The sequence below is a fragment of the Dama dama genome, chromosome 30 (genome assembly GCF_033118175.1).
Source record: "Dama dama isolate Ldn47 chromosome 30, ASM3311817v1, whole genome shotgun sequence".
Lineage (NCBI taxonomy): Eukaryota > Metazoa > Chordata > Mammalia > Artiodactyla > Cervidae > Dama > Dama dama.
The window spans coordinates 19,366,057-19,383,340 of NC_083710.1; the positions used below are offsets into that span (position 1 = coordinate 19,366,057).

The 17,284-nt window shown below is 39.9% G+C and overlaps 1 protein-coding gene across 1 annotated transcript in view; it reads left to right on the forward strand.

Moving 5' to 3' along the window:
* GTF2F2 (general transcription factor IIF subunit 2) overlaps positions 1–15,273 on the forward strand; it is a 142,122-nt gene extending 126,849 nt beyond the window's left edge. The window contains exon 8 of the mRNA XM_061133736.1: positions 10,250–15,273. Within this exon, the coding sequence (XP_060989719.1) occupies positions 10,250–10,369 (120 nt within the window). The 3' untranslated portion in view covers positions 10,370–15,273. The remainder of the gene's footprint in view (positions 1–10,249) is intronic.
* The last annotated feature ends 2,011 nt before the right edge of the window (positions 15,274–17,284 follow it).

A 17,284-nucleotide genomic window follows, 5' to 3' on the forward strand; every position in this document is an offset into this window, starting at 1 on the left:
CAGTCCTGCCATCTAGCCAGATAGTCCCAGGTACTTGAATGCATTTAATGTTTTAATACGATATATAATTTAATATTTAATTTACTTTATATATGACATTCTTAATATAAATTTACTAATATAATCAAATTAAATGTATATAATATTATACTTTGTAAATTTGTCTTAAAAATACCTAGTTTATAGGTTCCTTGTAATAATTTTAATGTTTATGAAAGTTGCATTTGTCAACAGCACAGTATTTTGCTAATATTTATTCTTAGTATTATTAAACAAATTCTTGAGCCCTGTGTAAAAGGGAAGAAAGAGATCTTGGTGTTGATCAGTTCTTTAGTCAGTGCATTTAATGACATGCTCTGGTTTTCTGATGGCCCCCAATGCCACTCTTGAATACCAGGTTTCTAACCATGATGTGCTCATTTTAACATGTCCTCTTTGTTATTAACACTAGTACTGTATTCTTAAGTTACCATCTGCTTTCTGACCTTTAGGATGTCATTTTTGACATGTTGAGTGAACCTGAAGTGTTTTCTTGTTTTTCCAGTTCCTTCCCTTCTATAGTCTTCTTCCTAAAAACCTTCACTCCTGCAAGCGAAATTATTGATTAGAGAAACTGCCCTTAAGGGTCAGCCTGTATCCTTCATTCACCAGTGTGTGACTTGCATAAGCAATCAGAGAGTTAAAGTTACTCATTAAGGACAAATAAGCCAATTTTAAAAGGCCAGGCTCTGCTAACTGATAAAAAAGTCAGAAACACAGCATCCATTTAAAGGAGTGTTTTCATGCATTTTAAATTTTGACCTTTTTTCCCCCCTCTAAAGTAAAATATCAGAGGAAGCCTATTATTTCTCTGTTGACAGTCTTTGCTCTTTTACCTTAAATGTGTTATGTCTAGTCTTTCTTTATATTTTATTGTATCTGTAAAATATAGCATAGCAGCATTTCCTTCAGGAATTCAAGCCATTTAAAGCTCTATGTAATTGCTCCCTTTGAAACCCCAGACTGCCAAGACCACTATGAGCCCAAGCACCCTGTTCTCCAACACAGCACCCCTTTCCCAGGGTTTCTTCAGACATCCATTTCTGTTTAAAGTGTCATCAGAAATCAGCTCTAATTGTAACCGAACCTCCGCATTCCCTTGTGCCCTGCATCCGTTTGATTTCAGGTCAAGATTCAGGGAGATTTATCTTTAATTACTGATGATCCCTTGTAAATCAGCAGTCCCCAGTCACGTCGACCCAGTGGGCCATTTGCCTTTTAATTCAGAGTGTGTAATTGAACAATTTGCATGCTTTTATAAAGTAAGTTCACATCAACATGAAAAATGAGGCAAAGATTTGCATGACTTTGATTTTGAAGCAGCTTGGTACCCATAAGCTTAAGTTGCCCAGCGCTAAATAATGCTCAACAGGCCGTTGCTCGTTTGCCCAAGACAGGCTTTTGATAAAGCCAGTGCAGCAATAAGGTAATATTAACCTGATCCTCAGAGCTTGTTTCCAGACAGGCCTGAATAAAAATAAGTGGAATTTGGCATCGGTAAGATATAAGAAGATAATGTTTTTTAAAGGGAAAAAATGGCTAAAGAATTTGATGTACTGAGCATTTCTCCTGTCAGAAGATAAAAGTTTATTTACAAGCATATGTTCTTATAGACCTGTCAGTTAGTTGGCTGGGACTTGTTCAGCTGCAAGAAAGGAAAACTGAGCTCAAACTAGCTTAAGCAAAAATACAGTGTGTTGGCTCCTGTAGCTGAGAAGTTCAGGAATACATCTTGCTTTAGACATGGCTGAATCCAGCTACTAATATTATTTAGTTAGCCTGGTTCCTCCCCATCCCTGCCTATCCTCATCGTTATGTGTTTCCTGGGTGTTGTCTTTCTGCTCGGGCAGGATCTAGCCATGTGGTAGACATGCACTTCAGTGATAGCTGAAGCACTTCACAGCTAGCAGCCTCAAAGCATACAGAGAATGTCTGCCCTGATTATTCCAGCAGAAGCTCAGGGAAGATCTTAATTGCCCTGCCAGGGGTTGGATGTTCATTCCTGAGCCAAGAGGATGGGGTAGGATGGTCCATCGGCCAGGCCCACTGCCTCTTGCACCCTTGTGCCACATTGCTTGCTACAGAAATAGCACCTGCTAAGTCAGTCATTTGCTGTCATCTCAAATTTAGTTTGTTGAAAACAGAACTCTTGATTTCTACATCCCTCCAACCCCGACCCCCTGCACTGCCCCACTGCAGTAACAATACCATGCCCCGGGTAGCTCAAGCCAGACATGTATACTCCTGTTTTCTCCATGATGACTGTGTTACACAGTATGATGCATATATATCACACATCTCTGGCTCAGAGTCTTAAAAGGTGAAGGTAATCTTAGAGACAGTTCAGTCATAGTCCCAGAGAAGGAGTTGCCTAGTGGCCTGAGCCCGGGTCTTACTGCATCGCCTCTTCTGTTCAGACACGTGTGTATATCCAAAGACAAAAAAAATACTTTAACGACAATGGAAATCCCTTTTTAATGACAGGAGGAGGGAGTTAATTTCTCTCTCAGACTGCTTTGAAAATGTCTGTATTATTAAGTATTGTCTGATTAGCCATATACATGGGAAATGGAATCTAAGCTTTATGTTGGCTCATTCAGTTCCTGACCCAAGTAAAAACAGGACCTTTTTTTTTTTTTTTAAGAAGCCAACACAACATTGTAAAGCAATTGTCCTCCAATTAAAAAAAAAAAAACAAACCTGTTTTTTTTGAAGTTCAGTGTTTAAAGTTCATTCCCAAATGAACTGCTAAATAAGTGTTTTTATTATGATGTCTTGTTCTGACATAGGCTTTTCCTTTTTTACATGATTCCTTTTCTCTTTTCTCCCCCAAATCTTTATCATTTCCTTTCTATTCACATATTTCTGTTCAGTTCTCTCTTCATTTTTTCTATAACTGGAAGTTTTTAATTTCAAATGGTATTACCAAAACTAAAAAGACCACCAGTTGCCCAACAAAGCATATTAACTAGTGACAGCCCTCTGTGAGACTTCCATTTTAAAAAATAATTATTTGCAGCAGCTGGTTAATTCAGTTGGTTAGAGTGTAGTGCTAAAAAATAATTATTTGCTATCTTGTTAATTTGAGCCTTACTTAAAAGTTTTAGAGTATGAAATGTCATATTAAAATAAATTATTAACTATGTTGAATATAAATGGATAAAATTTAAATGCATTTATAAAATTTTAATGCTTTCCTTATGAAGAGAAGGTTCTAATAACTGATAGATTTACTACCAAGTTTATTATGAAATGGTAACATTTTCTCTTTTAATTTATTCTATGATTTGTCTCAGCCTTTTTATTTTATTTTTTTACCTAATTCTGAATGAGGTAAAATTGGGGGGTCAATTTGTTGATGTAACCAATCAAGTCATTATTTTATATGAAATACTATGTCGGTAAAAGCAGTATCTGACATAGGCTCCCAGTAAGCAAAATTGGGCATTACTACATACAAAATTTAGAGTTTTTAATTAAGCAGTAGGCCATACAGTTTGTATTTATTCTGACAATGTCATTACCCATAAAATCTCCTTATCTACCTTTCCAGTCCCATTTGATTTTAAAATAAAATGAATAAAGAGGTAAAAAATACATGTTTAAGCTCATTAGCTGCCTCCTCCTGATTTTGTTACCCTAAAGCAAGTCCCTAAAGCAAACTGGAAGGCCAGACTTGTTTCAGGCTTACCATTGTGGGAACTGTCTTGGGGAAGAAGTCGTTTTCTTCGTGTTGGTCTCTACCTAAGAGAAGGCATTACCCTATGGGCTTAGATAGGTGTCTGAAACTTCCTGGTCTCTGTAACTCAGCAGGGGAATTGATCCCAGAGGATACACCTGTTGGCAGAAAACCCTATAGTGCCTGCCTGGCTGGCCACCTTCATTCAGTTCTGTATTGCAGCAGAGAGCCATTCCTTCTAGAATGTGCCAAGACAGATATTCTAATTCCATTGTATTTTCCAGTCTGTATGGACTGATCCAAAGAGCTTGCCACTGTTAATTGGAAATATTACATTACCCATGGTAATTTGATAATAAAAAATGGTGTTATCTTAATTTGTTATCAGCTAGAGAGGTCTTTTTTCTCATCCATTTAAAACCTTGTTTTCAGTGCAATTACATCTTTTTTTAAGTTATAGTTCAGTGCATTTTCATATATTCACATAGTTGTACAACCATTGCCACAACCAATTTTAGAACATTTTATTGACCCCTCAAAGAAACTCTGTACCTGTTAACAATTACTCCTATGCACCCACCCTCCTCCCCAGCCCTAGCAAACCACTGATCTCCTCTGTGTCTCTAAAGATTTGCCTGTTCTGGACATTTTCATACGAATGGAGTCATATAATATGTGGTCTCTTATGACTGACTTATTTAGGCATATAGGTTTCATCCATGTTGTATCATGTATCAGTATTTTCTTCTTTTTTTATTGCCAGATAAATACCCTTATATGGGTATACAATGGTTTGTTTATCCATTCACCCATAGATAGTTGTTTCCTCTTGTTGGCTACTGTAACAAGGCTGATATATGAACACTATGTACAAGTTATTGTGTGAACATATATTTTTATTTCCCTTGAGAGTTGAACTGCTGGGTCACTTGGTAACTCCGTTTAACTGAGGAACTACCCAATTGTCATCAATCCTTTTTTAATCCTTAGCCAGCAAGAGCTTTTATATATTGTTGCGTTAGAGTAAAACTTTACTGTCTGTTCCATATATTTTAAGGGTGAATAATGCTTCATCATCGAGAGTGCTAGCTAATTTTCTAAAAATTGTCTGTGGTAAAATAAATACCTAAAGACTTTTTTGCTTGCCATTTAGTTTCTAGCAGTGTTTTCAGATGGAGTAATAATGACTATGTCAATTGATATCTTCTTATTCTTTGTACAATCTAAACTACACGTCAGGCAGTAACTGACACAACATTGTCAAGCAATTTTCCTCCAACTAAAAAATAAAAATAGCTAAACTACTCATCACACTAATTGCACTAGTAGTTAGTTTCTGTAGTTCTAAATGCAAGAATTCATATTTATATTTCAGTAGGAATTTTTTTCATCTGTATCTAATTTTGAGTATCTTTTGATTGTACTTTCCTAATTAGCGTTTTTAACATTAACTATATGTATGTTTCTCCCTCCGTTGGTAGCCATACTATCCGAGCCAGTATTCCAAGGTTAAGTTATGTTATATTATGTTTAGCATACAACTAAACTAATGCAATTTAGAAAGCATTAAAGACATAGTTAAAATTCACAGTTTGGGCCCAAAGGAAGTAAACTTTATCTGAAATATGTGAGCATGTGAGTCACTTGCCATGGCTGGACAGATGAAGTGTGACTGAAAGTAAGATGATTTACCAGCATATAGATGCTAATGCAGTAATAAATTTCTTTTTTTAGAGTTTGGATTAGGGAGGGAGGGCCATGGGGTGGGTAGAGTTTGTGGCTTGGCCATTTCATTACCCATCATCTCTGTGTTCCTTAGAGTTTTACAGAGGGAGGAATGCAGTCTGTGGGACCCTGAGAGGAAAACAGGGCAGAGACTAGTGTGAAAACAGAGACGAAACCAGCAGGAACAGGGGAGAAAATTGCTGAGATGGCCCAGATTCCAGAGAAACCCTCAACCCCCTCTTCCCTCCCCCGTTCAGGATTCTCTCTGAAAGAGAGAAAACATAGGTTGCCTTTGTTCACAGCTTACACATAATGTGTAGTTTGTTTAATTTTTTTTTTTTTTAATGCAAGAACGTTGTGCCTTGGAGCCACTAACATCTTCATCAGTAAGTCCTCTGTTCTGTCAACCTTGCTTGCAGGAGTCACAGTCAGTCATCCAAAAATCACATAAATATGAAGTGATACTTTGAAATGATAACAGAACTGATCGTGGTTGCCCTTGCCACTGGGTCACTTTATAAAAAGCATATAAGCAGTTTCCCTTTGGTGACTGTGTTAACCAGTGCCATCTTTTGGTGTAGATTTATGTAATACACATTCACTCCAGCCTTTGGGGACTGTTTTGTGATGAAAAGTCTAGTAAGGTTGTATCTTTAGCTTACCTAAAAGCATTATTGTTTGGTGATCAGCTCTCTGTCAAAGATACATGTTGGTGTTTTTTTAAATCAATTTTTAGGAATAAGGTATAGTTAATTCATTATTATCTGTGGTAATGCTTAACACTAATTTATGATGAAACACAGATAAATCCTCCATTTGCAGTAGAGGAAAAGATGATATGAAAAATGGCAGGGGTGGAAGGTGATAAGGAGAGTGAAGAAGAGAAGCTAAAACAGGCTGCTGTGACTAGGTTTGTGCCTTGTGACTAGGCTTGTCTTGATCTTGGGGGAGAAGTCAGGAATTTGATGTGTGAATTTCCAGCCTTTTGGCCACCACAGTTTTGTCTTGATCCACAAATGCATAGCACATGCTACTCAGTAGAGTTCGCGGCTCCAGTGTGTGCCTTGCCTTCCCTTGCAAGGAGGCTGTACTGTTCTCTCCCTTTTTTCTCTGCATGCAGACTTGCTGTCAATACGCCCCCACACATTCTCTTTGATGAAGACTTGCTGGACTTGAGCCAGTTTATTACTTCAGTTCTTGTTCCGCCAAACTGTCCATAGTAGGCAACGAGAAATCTTTCCAATCCTATGTGACATAAAGATGATCTTCTCAGTTCTGGAATCCTTTGTTTAAAATACAAGTGGTTAGACAAAAGATTAAATTGCAGAATCAGTGTTTAGAATTATTTAATTGTAAGAAGAGAGCTAGTCCCCCTTGGTCTCCACACAGAATAGCCGTTTGGTTCAAATGATCAAATGTCCATCCTCAGAGGACCTAGCAGCTTGGCTCCGGCCCCTCTCCAGTGCTCCCACGATGTCCTACATATATGTCCTTGTTCTTGTGCTTCTCTTTAACTTTACGATTGCCTGCTTCCATGCCCTTGCTTCCCCCATATACACCCTGATCTTAAACTGTGAACTCTGTGAGGATGAAAACAGACTGTGTACCACTCAGCCTGGTGCTCAGATAAATCTAAGTGTGAAGATACACATTTTTTTAAAAGGGAAGTCCGATTACAAATTAATCTTCAGTCCTGCTAAAACCTTTAAAAATTTCCACCCCAATTGGCTTTGTCTCAATAATATTTTAGCACCACAATGCAGATGTTAGTAGTAAATTCAGATTCAGGTAATACAGTTTTATCAATTTTTATTCTCAAACAGGGTCATTGCTCTATATGGTAGTGAGATGAGAAAGGAAAACAGCTAGAGTTAGCAGAGTTTATTCCCTTGGGCCTTCTAAGTGATCTTCCCCCTAACCACCACCACCCCCCACACAAGCGCAAAACCCTCCTGGCCCCTCTCTAACTCTGAAGCATCCGCGGTTCATTCAGCGTCGGTGTGCCCGGTGCCTCTGACAGCAGCCAGGCCCTGCGGCGGCCGCGCGGGCTTTGGTGGGAGAGCCAGACCTGCACACACAGCGCTGATGCAGTGAGGGCCCTCCCGGGAAGTCCACACCGCGTGACGTGTAGATCCGAGGGCTGGGACCGCTGGAAGGTTCCCCTGAGAAAGTGACATCTGCACCACGTCTAAAAGGATGAGGAGTTCTGACCTGAAGGAAGGGGATAAGCCTTACAGGGAAGGTGAAGGGCGGGCACAAGCGCGTGCGGACGAGAAGTGGCCAGCGCCCGGCCACAGCGAAAAGACAGACCTGGGTGGGTGCCTGCACGAGAGTTTGGAATTTAACCTGGAGGCCATAGGGGAAGTCAGAGAAGATTTTAAAGAGAAGTTACGTAATCTCACTGTTCTTTCCCTGCGTCCTTCCTTCTAGGATTCTCTGACCTTGCTTTTCTCTGTTGTTACTACTTCTTTCTCTGCTAACGCTGTGTGCCAAGGTAAATCAGCTGGTTCTAGTAGAGTGCTGTTAGGTTTGGGGTTTGGAACATTGTCAAACTTCCGAAGTCTGCCCCTTCTCCCACCCCAGAAGAGAGTTCTGTACCATGACCCTGATCCCATCTTGTCAACTGACAAATCAGTGGACCCCTGACTAGGTCTTGGCATTCTTATTGTTAAAACAGGAAAAAAAAAAAAAAGAGTGACATCTTTATATATAAAAAGAAATACTCCTTAACTTTATTATACTAATGTAATAAAATGAGAGTGAAGGCAACTGAATTTGTACACTTAAGACACAGTATTTTGTGTTTCACCCTCTCTAGGCTTTTCATCTTCTGTACCCAGGTTATAACATGGGCATGGTAGGCTTGAGAAGACAGTGTCGTCTGGCAACTTCAGTGCTCCTGGCCCCTGCTCTCTCCATTTTTGAGCCCTTGCACTGTGTCCCCAGTTGTATGATTGTTTGCACCCAGGGTCTAACCATTCTCACAATAAACCGTTCTTTGGAATTTTACAAAGAAATCATTCATGGCACCCAAGCTGAAAACTGAAGCCCATCCTGTCATTTTCCATTTATGATTCCTGTTTAACTAGAAAGTCGTTTATGAACAGTGTCCCATGTTTTCTATGCAATCTGAAGCAACAGATGGCAGGCGTGCATATTACCTGGTTGTCTGAAGCCTACTTGAGTAACTCGCTGACTCATTTACACGGGTCCCTCATTGGAGCCAGCTACAGGAGGCGTGGGAGGCAGGCAGGCAGGCCTCCTCCTGGGGAAGCCCAGGCCTCCATCGATTCATTGCTGCCACCTGCTGGGGTGGGGAAGCCGCTCAAGTGAGAGCTGAGCCATCCAGGCTGTTTGAGAGACCTGTGTGTAGTTCCAGTGCTCACCAGGGGCCCCGAAATAGAAGTTGAAACTGTAGAACACCACACCAGTCAGTGTGAGGTGGTGTTCGATGATGTCGGTTAGCACACACTCTCCAGCAACAGTGAGGCTAAGAAAACCAAACAACGCTGCAAGGACCGAAAGGTCCCAGAGCATTAGAGCCAGAAGAGTCTTTTGAGCAGTTGCTGTGGACTTCAGTTCAGTCAGGCTCCAGGGGGCTTGTGAAATGCAGTTTCCCATGCCTTGCGCCGGAGATTTAATTCACTCGACCTACAGTAGGGTTTAGTTCACAGGCCCCCATGAAGTTCTGATGCAGGTAGTCTAGCATCACACTTGAGAAAGGCACTGCCTTCAACATTATCAAGCCGTTATCAGCCATTTTTTAAATTAGTGCCTCATTTCCATAAATTTAAAAATTTACATCCTATTACATCTTCCATCAATGTAATGTACCTGTAACTGGTTCTGTGAAGCATACACACAAAAATTCTTGTTTGGCTTGTTGGGTGTGTAGGGGGGGAGGAATTCGTTTTAAATATTTAACTTTTCTCTCTTCCCCAAGAAGGAAGTACTGTAATTTATATTGGTTTATAGTGAAATGCTTTTTCACCTTGGGCATTGGCAAGCAAAGGTGGGGTTTGATACTACATTTTTCATAGCCATCATTTTCATGCCTCTAGTGATCATTTGGGTAATAATGTGAATTTTCAGGTGCCTGAAATACCATGATACAGAGTTCTGATGTCCATCATTTCTCACTTCTATTCTTTGGTGGACCCAAGCCCAAGAAAACTACAGCCCTCAGGGTTTTTAACATATCTTATTCTCCCTTTCTCTGTCTAGGCAACCTTGGCCATGTGATACAAACAATATTAAACATACATAATGATTTACCCTATTACACAAGAAAAGCAAGTGACCCAATAGCAAATTTGAGAACTCACCTTAGAACCGAGAATTCTGGGTGCCTGTCGTGTGCTTGCTTCATAGAGAAATAACATATGCTCCTGCTTCTAAAATGACTCTTTGCTATCCAAGAATAACCCTGTCTGACTGTGAACTCAGTGATACCATGGAACTCGGGGGCTCTTTATACTTGGTATACTGTGTAAATTAAAAGTACCAGCAAATTTTCTAGTGTATTTCCTTCTAGACTCTTCTTTTTTTTTTTTAGCTCTCAAGGCTGCTGGCATTCAGGACTTCCAAGCCCTTTAATGCAAATAATCATGTTTAGTGCAGTTATCATGTATTGTATGCAGATAATCAAAAAGGCAGTTTATTGAAATTCATTATAGAGAAATCCTAATGGGGCTTTCAGAATCATAATTTTTGTTACTTGTAAATGTAGTTTGGTGTATCATTTATATTTTTGTTTCCTGCCTTCTTTATCTCCTCTGTCAAGGTTATTTTGGTTCTGTTTTTCAGTCGTACCTGAAGGACATCTTAAAGGAAATTGGTGTTCAAAATGTAAAAGGGATCCACAAAAACACATGGGAACTGAAGCCAGAATACAGACATTATCAAGTAGAAGAAAAAAGTGATTAAGAAGATTCGAAGCCCGCCTAACAGAACTAAAGGATGATGAGCTGAGCAGGCAGCCTTGATACGTGAATCCTTGAGCACCATCTATTATAGGGGGGAAATGACTGGTATTTTCATTTCTCTAGGTAAATTTTTTAAACAATAATTCTTGTAAAGTTGCTTAAATGATTTTTGAGGAAAAAGAACATCTTTATTTATATACTTATATTAAACCAGATTATTCATGATGGGGTGGGGAGTTGAAAGGTTTTTCTTTTTAAATATTAACTTTAAAATGTAAAATGAGGAAATGTTTTCTAAATGAGGACTCCCCATCTTTGCGGGAAGAGTTGAAGTGATGTAGATCCAAAGTGATTGGCACAGCAGGAAAAAAAAGTAGGCAACTACAGAAATTCTCAAAAGGAACTAAAGAAAAGTTCCTTATTCTGAAATTGTCAAAGAGCAAGGCTGTCTTTTTTTTTTTTTTTTTTTTAACAGGTGGTTGTGTTTCATATTTGCACGTATTAATGAAAGGATAGCATTTGGGTGTGCACTAAGGTAGCAGTTTGTTTTTTTTCTTTTTCAAGATAGCAGATTTCATCATTAGCTTACTTTACCCCAGTGACAGTGACATGAGAACTGGAAAAAGACATGGTCATTTGTTCTTTCTTTCCTCTTTTCTTCTTTTAAAATAATTAGAAATTAAATGCTTTTCCAATTCGGGATATACATCCCCCATCATAAGCTTCTCAGAGATGTTTACTGCACACTCAGTGAGCCTATATTGACTAGTGTGTGGCAAAGGCTGCTTAACGCCTAAAGGAGGGTTGTAGGGGTAAGGTTGATGTGTACAGACAAACAGGTGAATGTCAGCTCCTGGGGAATGAAAGTGTTTCTCTTGTCTTTCTTTTTAATTAATTTTAAATAAAAACAATAGCTGTCCATGGTATTACATAGCACAAAATGTTATATATTAGACAATCCAAAAGCATACCCATGAATAAGATCACCAAAACAAAAGAAGCTTTAGCACACTAAACACAATTAAGAATTTATTTATACTTGTTAATTTTGTCAGCTGTTTCTGTATGCTTACAACCAAGAAGCAGCAAATGCCAAAATTTTTTAATGTTATGTAATTAAAACAAATCATGGAAATAATCTGTCCACTGAGATAAATATTTTCCTGTACTATTTGATTTTTTAGCAGCAGAATGCTGAAGCTGAGTACCAGTGCATCAAATTTTTTGTCCTAGGATTCCCAGTGAAATAAAACAAAGGAAGGTGGTCCCATCCCCTCTCCCACCTCCAGCTGTCTTATCCTGCCTTATTGTGCTGCAGTAACCAAACATTGTATCTCCATTACCTTCCTTTTTTTTTTTAAGGCGTTGTTTGTTTGTTTTTGATGTGGGCCATTTTTTTAAGTCTTTATTGAATTTGTTATAGCTTCTGTTTTATGTTTTGGTTTTTTGACTGCAAGGCATGTGGGATCTTAGGTCCCCAGGCAGGGACTGAACCCTTGAACCCACACTCCCTGCATTGAAGTTGTAACCACTGGACCACCAGGGACATCCCTCCATTACCTCTCAATTCCTCAGTGTAGGCAAGCAGATGAAGAATGGTGTGCTCTATCTGTATATAGCTGAGAATTCTAGGCACCTGTGGTTTGCTTTGTTCAGAGTTTGTCTTTTTGGATGTATGACACTGCTCTGAAGCAGACCTGTGTCTCCTCTGCCCCTGCCTTTTGTTTTTGTAGTGACAGCACCTGCCAGAACTTGCTGCTGGTAGAGTTGCCAGGGCAACTTTGTCTCCTCTAAAGCTGTGCTTTGGTTATTTTCTGCCAACTTGCTTGTTAAGCTTGTTTTAGTTACCTTGCACCTTATCACACTGACAATATCTTATCTCTTAAATACTTATTATCTATTCAGTAGACTAGGTGGTGGACTGGTGCCATTCCTGATTAATTTTTTTTGCAATTGCTTTCTTATTTAGTACAAAAATACAGCTGTTGGTCAAGAAGGAGACTCTCTCTTCCACCTGGGTTCCCTTTTTCTTTTATTGCAGGACTCTCTTTCTCTGATAAACATGGTTTTGGCAGCCAAAAGTCCTAAACCCTTATAACCACTGTGAGATGGTGAGAGAGGAAGGCTGATGAGGGAGATATACACCTGGTAAGATGTCCCATCATAAGACAACAGGAAGGCCATATGTAATCAATGAGATTGTTAAACTCAACCAGTGCACACACTTTGGGGATATTTTAACTGACAAAATGTAGTAAGATTGTGGTTGCTTGGCATTGAAAAGATTTGAAATCACATGTTACCAGTAGCATCCAAAGTGAGATATCTTTAAAAAGTAAACCAGTTTACACAAAGACAGAAATATAGATCAATGAAACAGAATAGAAAGCCCAGAGATAAATCCACGAACCTATGGACACCTTATCTTTGACAAAGGAGGCAAGGATATACAATGGAAAAAAGACAACCTCTTTAACAAGTGGTGCTGGGAAAACTGGTCAACCACTTGTAAAAGAATGAAACTAGAACACTTTCTAACACCATACACAAAAATAAACTCAAAATGGATTAAAGATCTAAATGTCAGACCAGAAACTATAAAACTCCTAGAGGAGAACATAGGCAAAACACTCTCCGACATAAATCACAGCAAGATCCTCTATGACCCACCTCCCAGAATATTGGAAATAAAAGCAAAACTAAACAAATGGGACCTAATGAAACTTAAAAGCTTTTGCACTACAAAGGAAACTATAAGTAAGGTGAAAAGACAGCTCTCAGATTGGGAGAAAATAATAGCAAATGAAGAAACAGACAAAAGATTAATCTCAAAAATATACAAGCAACTCCTGCAGCTCAATTCCAGAAAAATAAATGACCCAATCAAAAAATGGGCCAAAGAACTAAACAGACATTTTTCCAAAGAAGACATACAGATGGCTAACAAACACATGAAAAGATGCTCAACATCACTCATTATCCGAGAAATGCAAATCAAAACCACAATGAGGTACCATTACACGCCAGTCAGGATGGCTGCTATCCAAAAGTCTACAAGCAATAAATGCTGGAGAGGGTGTGGAGAAAAGGGAACCCTCTTACACTGTTGGTGGGAATGCAAACTAGTACAGCCGCTATGGAGAACAGTGTGGAGATTCCTTAAAAAACTGGAAATAGAACTGCCATATGACCCAGCAATCCCACTTCTGGGCATACACACTGAGGAAACCAGATCTGAAAGAGACACGTGCACCCCAATGTTCATCGCAGCACTGTTTATAATAGCCAGGACATGGAAGCAACCTAGATGCCCATCAGCAGACGAATGGATAAGGAAGCTGTGGTACATATACACCATGGAATATTACTCAGCCATTAAAAAGAATTCATTTGAATCAGTCCTAATGAGATGGATGAAACTGGAGCCCATTATACAGAGTGAAGTAAGCCAGAAAGATAAAGAACATTACAGCATACTAACACATATATATGGAATTTAGAAAGATGGTAATGACAACCCTATATGCAAAACAGAAAAAGAGACACAGAAATACAGAACAGACTTTTGAACTCTGTGGGAGAAGGTGAGGGTGGGATGTTTCAAAAGAACAGCATGTATACTATCTATGGTGAAACAGATCACCAGCCCAGGGGGGATGCATGAGACAAGTGCTCGGGCCTGGTGCACTGGGAAGACCCAGAGGAATCGGGTGGAGAGGGAGGTGGGAGGGGGGATCAGGATGGGGAATACGTGTAAATCTATCGCTGATTCATATCAATGTATGACAAAACCCACTGAAATGTTGTGAAGTAATTAGCCTCCAACTAATAAAAAAAAAAGTAAAGTAAAAAAAGTAAACCAGTTTAGCTCTATGGTATCAGAAGCAGCTCTCCTGGATTTCAGCAGAGGTGCAGTTGTTCCTGATGATCACATTTTCTTTGAAGCCCTTTTCGTCACCATTGGTACATATTAATGAAAATAAGAGGAAACAGTGCCTGATGATGTATTAAATGCTCTGAAATACTATCTCGTTTAAAGAATTAGTGCTGAGAAGTAGATAATGTCCATGTTATAGAACCATTTCCTGCCCAACATATTATCATGAATACCAATCCCTCTTTAGGAGAATTCTGCCCTTTGGGGATAAAGTGAATGCTAGAGTATACCTTCCCAGAAGCCCATGAGTCTCCCCCCACTCTCCCTTGTCTTACCTCCAGACCAGGAAAAAGGTGATCAAAGTGGCGACCAGTGGTCTTTGGCATTCCCTGCCTGAATCCAGACATCCAGCCCTTCCTGACCCACAGGACACGGTTACAATTATCTCCTTTAAAGTCAGGCTCCTCTTGCTAACTTTTAATCCCTGTTACATTCAAGTACCCCGTAGGGTGCGCAGCGTTAGAGTGGACTCCTTGAGCTCCGTGGGCGTCTAGGATCACAGTGGAATGTGACGGGGGGACACTAGCTGTGGCACCAGCTGAAACGCAGCTGCCTTCGTCCAGACTTCACTTGCTGGAAGCTTGCCTTTCGTCTCAGTGTATTGGCCATTTTCCCTGGCATTTGTGTGATGGTCCAAGAGGTGACAAGCTGAGAATCTGTTTGGTTCAGTTTTCATTGCTTTGACAGTCCAAAGCATGCTCCTAAGCCTAATATCTTTTTCATAGTATGTAAGAGGAGGGATCAGAGATCACTTTGTAACATTACTTTTCTTCACGTACTCCCATACTTTCCTCTTCCTACTTCCTTTCCTTTGAGCAGGTACCACCACTGATTATACAGTAGCATGATGTAACACCCGACAGACCGACAGTATAAGTCTTTGATGGTTTATCATAAGAAAATTAACAGCTTCTATCGGATTTTGTTGGAAATCATCTAAATTAAAAAAGGACTTTTTCAATGCTGTAGCTTCCACTTTAAACTGTTTATTGAACTGTTACTGTGTGCCAGACACTCTGCTAGGCGTTTGACTCCTATAACTTGTGTAATCTTCACAACAGCCCTACAACATGCAATTCAGGAGACCCAGTTCCATCCCTGGATTGGGAAGATTCCCTGGAGGAGGGCATGGCAACCCACTCCAGTATTCTTGCCTGGAGAATTCCATGGACAGGGAGCCTGGTGGGCTACGGCCCACAGGGTTGCAAAAAGTGGGACACAACTGAGCAACTAACACTTTGACTTTCTTTCAACTCATGTAATCCTGACAACAGCCCTACAACATCTGTGTGTGTGTGTGTGCTAAGTTGCTTCAGTTCAAACCAACGTTCAGTGAATTGTGTGTAAGAGGTTTGAGGTCCCAATCATTTGTCTGTCGCCACTGCAAATGCTAATCAATAAAGACAGACAGGGAATAAGAAATAAATACGGTCAAATGACTCCCTTTTGGAGGCCCATTACTCCTAATTGGCCTGGAGGGCCTCCCTAAGAGCTGAGGCTGAAGTAGAGCTTTCTCCATTTATCCTTTTCCTCACTTAGTGATGACTAGCCACCACTAGTGGGTGTTCGGCCTGGCTTACTATTTGCAGGTGAAAAATCTGGAGTGGCTGGAAGAAGACATGCAAATGGCCAACAAGTACATGAAAAAATACTCAGCATCAGGGAAATGGAACTCAAAACCACAGTGAGCTACCACCTCACACCTATTAAAATGGCTGTCCTGAAGAAAGGCAAGAGATAAGAAGTGTTGGTGAGAATGTGGAGAAAAGGGACCTGAGTGCACTGTTGGTAGAAATATACATTGGTTCAGCCCTTATGGGAAACAATACTGAGGTTCCTCAAAAAGTTAAAAATAGAACTACCGTATGATCTAGAAATCCCACTTCTGGGTGTGTATATGCCCAAAGGAAATGCAAACAGGACTTCAAAGAGATAGGCACACTCCCATGTTTGCTGCAACATTATTCCCAACAGCCAAGAAATGGAAACAGGTTAAGTGCCCATCAGTGGATGAGTGGATAGAGAAGATGTAGTATACGTATGTTGTGCAATGGGATATTGTTCAGCCATGAGAAGAAGGAAATCCTGCCATTTTCAACGTGGGTGGACCTTGAGAGCATTGTGCTAAATAAGTCAGAGAAAGGCGAATGGTGTATGCTGTCACATACGTGTGGAAGGTAAAAAGGCTAAACTCATAAAGACAGAAAAGTGGTGTTTTCCAGAGGTTCAGGATAGGATAGGAGAGGAGAGTTGTTGCTGAAGGACACAAACTTGGAACTAGTAGTAAATAAGTCCCGAAGAGCACAATGAGTAAAGGTAACACTGCTGTATTATTAACAATAATCATCAAACTTGCTCAGAGACTAGATCTTACTTATACCACAACAGAAAAAGTAATTGCATTATAGAAGAGCTAACTATACTTCATTGGCAATTATATCACAATATATAAATTATCAAATCATGTTGTATTCCTTGACAGTGTTTCTATATCAGATGTATTTCAATTAAAAATAGTGAAGTCAAAACACCTGAGCTTTCTAGAGGCAAGCGCAGCCTATCATGCTCGCCCATGAACAGTGAACATTGGGACTCGAGAATGGAGGATGGAAACAGGATGAATACAGCTGTGTCTGAGCTGTCTGTCAACACCATTAAGGAATCTTTGTTAATTCAGTGGAAATAGAAAAGGTGAGCTTTGCAAAAGTCACATGCGATGGGATGCTAGGCTTCCAAAAGAGTTCTCAAATGAATCCCTCCCTTAAGTCAGCCTACTGCGCAGTTCCCCCTCTAGACCACTGATGACCTTCTCCTCACCCTCAGGACACTGCCAAGACAGTAAGGAGCATTCATTCAGCCGTGCATTCTCTTAACATTGGCACATGTGGATCTCCAAAGAGAGACCAGTGTAGCATGAAACTGCTAATAGCACTTCAGAAATAAGTAACGGTTTCTCATCAGTGATGTTGAAAGGGAGAC